Raw genomic sequence first — 10,263 nt, 5'->3', positions numbered from 1 at the left:
ATTGACCCCCCCCCCAGCGGCCCCAGCAATAATAGTGACCCCCCAGCAAAACTAGTGACCCCCCCAGCGATAGTAGTGACCCCTACAGCGGCCCCAGGGATAATAGTGACCCCCCCCCAGCGGCCCCAGCAGTAATAGTGACATCCCACAACGGCCCCCAGTATAATTGTGACCCACACTAGTGATAATAGTGACCCCCCCAAAGGGGTCCCCAGTATCACAGTGACCCCCAGTATCAGTGACCCCCACAGCGGCCCCCAGTATCACAGTGACACTCCCCACTGTGGCCCCCATTATCACATTGACCCCCCCCCAGCGGACCCCAGTATTACAGTGACCGACCCATAGCGGCCCCCAGTATCACAGTGACCCCCGCACAGGAGCACCCAGTATCACAGTGACCCCCCCACAGCGGCCCCCAGTATCGCAGTGACACCCCTCCACAGCGGCCCCCAGTATCACAGTGACACCCCCCCCCCCCACAGCGGACCCCAGTATCACAGTGACCCCCCCCCACAGCGGCCCCCAGTATCACAGTGACCCCCCAACGGCGACCCCCAGTATCACAGTGACCCCCCCCACAGCGGCCGCCAGTGTCACAGTGACCTCCCCCACAGCGGCCCCCAGTATCACAGTGACCCCCCCCCCCAACCACAGCAGTCCCCAGTATAACAGAGACCCCCCCACAGCGGGTCACATCATCACCGTTATCCAATGAATAATGGCGATCACGTAAAAGTTGAAAAACAGTTGTAGCCTAATGCTCCTTTCGGTTTGGGTCCTGTTGTGCTTATGGACATAAGATTAGCGCCACAATGGGTATGTCTCTGAACACAGGACAAATAGGGGGATCAATTTTGGTGTGAAAGTTTTTATTTATATGTGCGCTGTATAAAGAAACCAGTTTTTAAAATTACACACTTGCCAAAAAAATGAAAATCATAATTTTTTTCCTTCTACGTTGCTTAGATTAATTCAAAAACGATGGTCAAAATACACAGTACACCCCTAGAAGAATTCATTTAGGGGTCTCGTTTTCAAAATGGCGTAATTTTTGGAGATTCTCCATCATATTGGTCAAGGGCTCTACAAGTGTGCTATGGAGCCTAAAACACCTTCATGCAAATTTCTGCTCTGAAAGCCATCGGCTGTTCCTCTCATTTTGGGCCCCGCTGTGCATACGAACATAAGTTTAGGGCCACAAAGTTTATGTTTCTGAACACAGGAGAAACAGGGATATTCATTTTGGGGTGCAAGTCTTCATTCATATGTATGCTGTACAAAAAAACTATTTTTAAAATGATATAATTGCCAAAAAATGAAAATCGTAATTTTTTCCTTTTGCTTTGTTTAGATCTAGAGATGAACAAGTGTACTCGCTAAGGCAAAGTACCTGAGCGAGTAGTGCCTCATGCGAGTACCTGCCCGCTCGTCTCTAAAGATTCTGGTGCCAGCGGGGGGCGGCGGGGGAGAGCGGGGAGGAACGGTCCGCTCCCCCTGCTCACTCCCGCAACTCACCGCTCTCCCCCGCCGGCACCCGAATCTTTTGAGATGAGCGGGCAGGTACTCGCATAAGGCACTACTTGCTCAGGTACTTTGCCTTAGCGAGTGCGCTCGCTCATCTCTATTTAGATCCATTCAAAAACTGTGGGGTCAAAATACGGGGTATATTTTTGAACACAGGACAAACCAGGGTATCCATTTTGAGGTGTAAATCCTCATTTTCATGTATACTATAGAAAAGAAATATGTCTTTAATATGACATATTTGCAAAAATATGACATTTTATTATTTTGTCCTCTAAATTGCATTCATCCCTGAAAAAAAACTGTGGCGTCGAAATACTCCTGACCCCCCTCAGTGAATATATTAAGGGGTGTAGTTTTTAAAATGGGGTCATTTGTGGGGTGTATCTATCATTCTGACACCTATGAGCCTTTGCTTGGCTTGGTGTAGGAAAACTAAGTTTTCCTCAAAATGTTGATAATTAATGTTAAATTTGTATGTCTCCTAAATTGGTTAAAAAAAAACAACTAAAGTTTCTCAAATGTGTGTCCAGAACAAAGTAAACAGATGGAAATATATATCTCTTCAAAATGTGTACAGTATGTTTGCACATTACAGCTGAAAACATGAAAGAATAACAACTTTTTCAAAATGTTCCCAATTTTGGCACTTTTAATAAATATACATAAATTCTACCGGTCTAATTGTCCAACTTAAATGAAGTACAAAATGTGGCGAAAAAAATGCCAATATTACTCGGAAATGCAAAACCTTAATGGAGTTATTCTGTATTAAAGTGACACATGTCAGGTTTCCAAAATTTGGCTCCATCACTAAGGTGCAAGCAAGCTTCATCACCAAGGGGTTAAGCTTGTCTGCATACCTTGCTGTGAGTCCATGGATTCCACCCGCCACAATAAAAATCTTGTTATGGCACTGTTTTCACATATTTACTTTCATCTCTGAGGTTTGCTTATGTACTATCTTTCAACTGTATTACAGTGACCGACCCACAGCGGCCCCCAGTATCACAGTGACCCGCTACAGCGGCCCCCAGTATCACAGTGACACCCCCCCACAGCGGACCCCAGTATTACAGTGACACCCCCCCACAGCGGCCCCCAGTATCACAGTGACCCCCCACAGCGGCCGCCAGTGTCACAGTGACCTCCCCCTCAGCGGCCCCCAATATCACAGTGACCCCCCCAGCAGCAGCCCCCCAGTATCACAATGACCCCACCCACCCACAGCGGTCCCCAGTATAACAGAGACCCCCCACAGCAGGTCACATCATCACCATTATCCAATAGATAAAGGCAATCACGTAAAAGTTAAAAAACAGTTGAAGTTTAATGCTTCTTTCGATTTGGGTCCTGTTGTGCTTATGGACTTAAGATTAGGGCCACAGTGGGTATGTCTCTGAACACAGGACAAATAGGGGTATCAATTTTGGGGTGAAAGTCTTTATATGTGCACTGTATGAAGAACCCTGTTTTTAAAATTACACACTTGCCAAAAAAATGAAAATCATAATTTTTTTCGTTCTACGTTGCTTAGATTAATTCAAAAACGATGGGGTCAAAATGCATAGTACACCCCTAGAAGAATTCATTTAGGGGTCTCATTTTCAAAATGGGGTAATTTTTTTTCAACTGTATGCGCTATTTTATCTGGGTGCAATTGAATATAATTGTAGACACTATCCCTGAGACTCCAAATATGATCATTGCTCAAGAGCCCAAGGTCAGGTTGAATAGATGTTGTTGAGCCATATTTTCCACTAGGAAAAGTGTATGTTTCTGAGAATTGATAAAAATCGAATATTTTTAACATTTAGTAAATTTAATATTTGTTACAAATTATAAAATGTTAACCAAAAAAGCAATATAGAAATACATTTAAATGACAAGTAAACTAAAACAGTATTTGCAAAATGATTCAATACATGACTTTAAAGTGATATTAAGAGACTAATCTATGCCTAGACAGACATATTCAGTATGCTTTTTGAATTCTATAAAATTATCCATAAAAATATAATATGTCAAAAAATTGAGCACCTAGAAGTTGTTGTTTTGCTGCAAAACTCGGCATGCAGTTGCATCTCAGGCAGATATGTAAATGATTTAAGTTGTGGCGTTATTAGAAAAACAGTCTTGCCAAATGACACCCTAAAAGTGGTTCCCCCATTGGCCTAAGAAAAGGCTCTCAGAGGCTCCTTGTGTGTAGTGACCTCTTTTTCCGCTTGTGTAGAGCTTGTTCACCACTAGACACTTCTACGGCCCAATCAAGGAAATTTTGCCGAGTTAACAGAGTTTGAGAGGGGCGCATTATTGGAATGCAAGAAGCTGGATGGTCGTATCAACAAACTGCCGTCACCTGGGCCATCCAGACCAGACTGTTAGGAGGTGATGGGACTAGTGAATGCGTGAGGGCATGCATACAAGGCAACTGGTCTGAGAATGCCCTCGACTGACCACAAGTAGAGAGGATCGTCTGATCGTCCAACAAGCACAAGCAGCTCCAACTGTTTTGTTATCACGTATGTTCCTCTCATGGCAGGGTTTCCAAGATGCATTTTCCAACAGAATAATGTTTGGCTGCCCACAGCAAGGTTGTCACAGGAATGCCTCCACAACATTACCACACTTCCATGGCCTGCCCAGTCGCCCAATTTACGACCAATAGAGCATGTATAGGACTATTTGGCACACCAACTTTGATAGCCAATGAGTTATCATGATCTAGAAGCTTAGTTACAGTAAATGTGGAGCGACATGCCGCAGGATACCATACGGAACTCGTATGCCTCCATACCAGTTCGTATCACATCTTGTATTCAAGCTAGAGGTGGCCCAATAGGGTACTAGAGCCTCCCTTCAAGGGGTCAGATTTCTGTAATAAATTCTCCTTTTGCTCTGATATTGTAAGCACTTACTTATATCAACGTTACAATCACACATCAAAAGTTTCATTCGAATCCGACAACTTCTCGGGTAGGGAAATTTTTTTGACAATGAGTGTAGTTTTCTGCATTGCTCATATAGACTGATTGGTAGAACTGTATGATGAACAGCCAAGAGTTCAGGTACATTCACGTATGTGCTTCCCTGAGCGTTCTCTAAATTAAAATGAAAGAAAAATGAATTAAATGACAATTGTACAGTGTTGTAACTTTTACCTTACAGTGGTATATATGGAAGGCTATGTATGTTAGTTAAAGGGAAAACAATAGATTGATTAAAGGGTTTTTCCACAATTTTATATTGATTGCTAATCCTTAGGATAGTCTATCAGTGTGTGATCATCGAAGACCCACCTCCAGGACCCCGATTGGAGGTAATCGATCTGCACGAGGAGGTGATGTAACCACCAATTGTTTGCACTTGTGCATAATGTTTACACAGGCAGATCATCACTGCAAATCGCACACTTCTAGCTAATTTCTCGATCAGTGCTTCACATTCTAGTATGTGGAACACTGGGCAAGGTGCATTTACACTCAGCAAGGAGCGACAAATGGAAAGTAAACAAATAGTGCACCATGTCTTGCCTTTAGATATGATGATTATAGGACATTCTCATTTGATTGAACGAATTTTGCGCATAATCGTCCTGTGTAAATGGCCTTAAGCAGTTTAAACAGGCAACTTGAATACCAAAGCTCCTTCACAGCTGTACCTAAACAGAGATACAGATGTTATGCCTTTGTGGTGGGTTCGACAACTCAACCCTGTTCACTTTAATAGACTCCAGTACAAGATAGTCACTGTGCCTGTGGAGCGTTCTGTTTATCATGAGGATCTCAGGGGACTGATCACACATTGATCATAAATAAACTCCGGTAAAACCACTTAAACTAACTTAAGCTTTAGCATTTTCTGATGAACCAATGCATATTGTGCTTTTGGATAAGGAGGCTAGACAACAAAAATTATGAAGTCACATTTCAGCAAAATCACCTTCTAGAAAATGTCATATACTTCGAAGGCTTAGTATTCTTAGAAGGAATCTGTCACCAGGTTGATGCTGTTCGAACCACAGGCAGCATAATCCTGGGACAGTTATGCCTATTGCCCTCTGTATGACTTATGCTGAAGTGATGCAGCATGTCTGAAAAAGCATACTTTGAAGTTTGACTTGGGAATGGAGTTTCGAGTCACGGGGAAGCGCCTTGGGTAGCCTCTGCCTGCCCGTAGCATGTGGATTGATAATTCTCTTCCCTTTATGGTCCTCTCACACATGAATGAGGCAAAGCACCATGATTTTACTTTAGTTTTTGGACACGGCTCCCTGTGGCCGAGAGCGTGTTTTAGCGCACCCCATCATTGTGATGGGTGATGAGTTGCACTAAATGGTAAAAGATAAAGCAGACAGCGCCCCAAAATCGTGGCCCCGTTGATTTCAAAACGCCATGTTAATCAGGGTAAAAAGCAACCATGTGAGAGAGAGGCCTTAGTGTATTGGGCGAGAGCTGTCAATCTACATGAGGTCGGTGAGAGGTGTGGCCAAGTTTTGTAACTCAAACCTCCATTCTCAAGTCAAACTTCAAAGTATGCTATTTTTCTGAAACAGCACAGCACTTCAGAATAAAACATACACATGGGCAAAAAGCATACGCATACTAGGTTACAGATTCCCTTTAAACTTCTATTTTATATGTACTGCATACACAGTAGTACCTATGATCAGGAGAGTGACTATAGGGGATGCAGAGGATGCAGTTGCACTCGGGCCCACGAGCCTTAGAGAACCCATAGGGTCTCTCTTCTCCATAGAGGAAGCCCAGTACTATGAACAAAGCACTACAGTTGGGGGCCTTGTTACAGACTTTGCATTGGGGCCCAGAAGCTTTACTTATTCTTCTGCCTATGACCCCATGAGTCTCAAACACATAATATTAAAAATACACAGATAACGCCTAACTATTTGTATGATGGGTCAAAAATGTTTTACTGACTTTAATACATGTCCACCAACTTGACAGCTTTAAAGATGGAGGATATATATGATAGGTGCACAGTTTGGGTAAAATACATGTTTTTTTATTAGAAGATTGATCTAATATTAAATATTCTAAAGGTATTTGGGTGGTTTATGCTCCATATTAGGAAGACTATTAAAGCTGCTTATTAAAAGAAAATAATGATATAATACCTATTAATTAGCTAATATATCTGAAAATCAATTTTAATGTAAACATACATTTTATGGCTTCTGGTTATCCTGGTATGCGAGAACTTTCCGTAGTCTGGCCCAGAACAGCTGCTGCCCATCTCTATCTTCTGGCCACTTCAGGTAGGTTTTCTTGTCTATAATCCTAGTGAGCTTGTGGTAATGTTGAAGTTCTTCTCTAGGGATGTCATCCAGGAATATTAGGATAAGAGAATCTTTACTCTCTGCTACAAGCCTGTATGTAGCCATTCTTATCTCCAGGGAGCACCAGTTACTCTGGAGGTAACTGCGAGTGATAACACAAATTGTCCATCTACTGCTATATATACTATCCACAATGTTCTCTACGATGTCTCTACCAATCTCAAAGTCTCGATTATGAATGCACACTTTAAAGAAAGGAGGACCGTTTTGCTCCAGGTTAGGAAGAAGCCGCTCTGTTACCCACTGTTCATTGTGAGTATTGTAGGAAACAAATACATCATACTCGTAGCGTTCTCTTTTCCGTTGTCTATTATACAGCCAACATTGGATTGTATACAATAGGTATAAACTATACCACCAGATACTTTCATAGAAAAGGGAGATGCACATAAATATCAAAGTACAGACAAATGTAATAATGAATGTAATGAAACCAAGCTCGGTATTACAGTTCTCTTCCAAGAAGGAGAGCAAATAAGAATTTTGAGTTTCGGCATTGACAAAACAATGCTGATGATAAAAGTCAGGAAAAGAAATTTGTTTTTCATAGGTCACCCACTGACTTAGCCATGAAAGATTACATTGACAAGAAAATTGTGTATTTGGCAAAAAAATATATTTTAGACTAACCATATCAGAAAGCACATTGTCCGGAAATCTGTAAATATTTTCCTTTTCTATCATTAAAAAACGAACTGATTTTAAATCCCGAAACAAAACATTGGAGCCGTAGTCCTCTACTCTCAAATTTACTAAATGCAGAACTTGAAGGTTTTCCAAGCCAAGAAATAATTTGTGTATATCTAATGCTGAGCCACCACCCGGTTCATTTACACTTTCAAGGTGAAAAAAAGAAAGTTTTGTTAAATTTGCTAGAGCAGAATTAAAAATGTTTACTTCAAATTGATCAAATACTTCTACTTTTAAACCTATCTTTTCCACATTTATAAATTTTCCCAGTGGTGTCTGAAATCCTCCTTCCTTACAAGCAAAAACATAGATATTTATTAAACTGAGTTCTTTAACTTTGTGAAATGGAAATTCATCACACCTATCAATAAATACAGCCCCTGATTTGATGCTCAAACTTTCAAAGTCATCGAAAAGGTTGAAAAATCGAGATTCAATTGAAAGGACATCATCAAGTGCTTTCAGGGACATTCTTTTTAGCAACACCATATTCTTTGACCACCACATGGGCAAATATTTAACATCAATTGCAATCTCCTCAAGTTTTCGTAGATCCTCAAAGGCCCAGTCATTAATTTCTTCTAAGGCGTTTTCATTTAAGGTCAGTTGCTTTAGTGAAAACAGACCTGCGAATGCAAATTCATCTAATCTGTAGAGATTATTACTTTCTAGATGCAGAACTTCCAGATTCTTCATGCCACGAAACGAATACTTACTAATTTTCTGAATTTTATTGTTACTCAGTGAAAGTGTTTTCAGTTGTTTGAGACATAGAAATTGATCTTGTATTACAGAAGTTAAATAGTTAAAGGTCAAGTTAAGATTAACAAGCTCCATGGAGATGTTCTCAGAACATATGTTAATTGTGGTAATTTCATTGTTTGACAAGTTGAGTTCCTGCAAGTTTTTCAATTTCTTCATTTGGGAAACAGACACTTTTTTTATAGCATTATATGATAAATCTAGAATTTTCAGTTTGCTGCAAGATGCATTGGAAGTATGGATAAACTTTATGTCATTATTTGTCAGCTGGAGTTCCTTTATCTGGAAGAGTGATACATAAATACAGATGTGGAAAGTAGAAAATCGAGAATATAAAAATGAAAACGAGTCAACTTCTTGGATCCCAGATTTTTTCAAAGCTTTTAAAGCTGAATCACATATACTAGGTCCAAAAAAGGATAGTTTTGGAAAGTTACATAATGAGTTGTTTTCCAGAATATAAATTGGATCAATGCTCAAATAGGTTATATTAAAATGTATGGGACTCATATTACCTGTTGGGTTTTCATTCAAAAGACAGTCTGCTTCTCTCAACGTAATTTGACTGGTGCTGTAGAGAGATAATCCTTGCAGATTTTGGAGTTTAGGAAGATATTGAGTTACTGATGATAAAGTTTTAATGAAATTGTTTTCCAGAATAAGATGTTTCAGCAGATGAAGGTCATCAAATATCGATTTCTTTAAAGATGAAAAAGGAAAACCGCTTAATTTGAGCTCTTGCAGCATGTTGAGTCCTCCTAAATCAAGTTCATCAATGATTTGGTTGTCTATCTGTTCCAGCCACAAAACAGAGAGTTTCTCAAGGCCATGAAAGACCACTGGTGAAATCACAAAATTACCCCTTATATAGATGTAACTTAGGTTTGGAAGATGGGATAAAGCTTGTGGTGTAATGCTAACATTGCCTATTGCAAGGAAAAGCCAGTCTGAAGCTACAGGAACTTCTTTTAAGTCTTCTGTTATAGAAATGTTATAGAACTTACAGACGGCTGCAAGGCTGAAGTTCAGTTCATCAAATCCACCAAACTTCCAGGGCATTCTAGTACTATAAGTCTGAAAATATTCATGCTCCATGATGTCACAGTGTTTTCTCAGTACGCCAAGACAGGGAGAATAACTAGAGACAAGAAAAGCTAAAAACAGCAGACAAAAAGTAGAATCCATGTCTTCAGATCTCTTTTTGCAGCAAAATGAGTTAAACATATATCTGTTTGCTTCTATAACTAAAATTGTTTGCCAAGCTGATTTTGTAACAGACATTCCAGTTCCTTTTTTTAACATTGATATAGAAAAGAAAATGGGAAATGAAAATGTTAATTCAGCATTGAGAAACTTTTATATCACATAGATAGGAATTCCTTGGAGACTTTGTATTACTTTGCAACTGTGCCTTAGATGTTACAATGCTTAAGGCCTCGTTCAGATGAGTGTGTATTTGTGCGCACATATGCACGCACAAAACCGCGCTTCTATTAGAGCCATTGGTTTCCTATGAAGTGTTCACATGTCCATATTTTTGAGGCGTGCATAAGTGTGCACCGTATAGATTTGTGTTGCGTGTAAATATTCCTTGCGGGGAGTCCCCTCATCAGTGAACACTTTGAGAGCTCTGTCACAGTATTCAGTAATGATGGCACTCCCCGCATGGAGTAAAGAATCCCCTGCCACAGCTATGACAGAGGATCGCGATGTTCTCCCATTGCTTTGAAAGCAATAGGCTGGTGGCAACCCCTCGAGTGATTTTCAGGGAAGGTCTTAAAATATAAGCTCTTCCCTGAATATCATCCCTAGCATGTGTAAAAAAATGTATATACTCACCTCTCCGCCGCTGTCGGGGCTCAGGCGCGTCTAGCCGCTTGATCTCTCTGTACTGCTCTGAAACTCTTTCAGCAGGTGGGGATTTA

The 10,263-nt window shown here is 40.7% G+C and overlaps 1 protein-coding gene across 1 annotated transcript; it reads right to left on the bottom strand.

The window, feature by feature from the left end:
* Positions 1–3,360: 3,360 nt before the first annotated feature.
* Positions 3,361–9,528, bottom strand: LOC136624855 (toll-like receptor 13). Its single transcript, XM_066598786.1, has 2 exons — positions 6,713–9,528; positions 3,361–4,628 (listed from the first exon to the last, which is right to left on the bottom strand). The coding sequence occupies exon 1, from the start codon at positions 9,521–9,523 to the stop codon at positions 6,716–6,718; it is 2,808 nt and encodes a 935-aa protein (XP_066454883.1). The 5' UTR covers positions 9,524–9,528; the 3' UTR covers positions 3,361–4,628; positions 6,713–6,715.
* Positions 9,529–10,263: the final 735 nt, after the last annotated feature.

This window comes from Eleutherodactylus coqui, chromosome 4, assembly GCF_035609145.1.
Source record: "Eleutherodactylus coqui strain aEleCoq1 chromosome 4, aEleCoq1.hap1, whole genome shotgun sequence".
NCBI classification, from domain to species: domain Eukaryota; kingdom Metazoa; phylum Chordata; class Amphibia; order Anura; family Eleutherodactylidae; genus Eleutherodactylus; species Eleutherodactylus coqui.
Note: the sequence above shows the minus strand (reverse complement) of the source record. Positions and strands in the feature narration are given on the sequence as shown.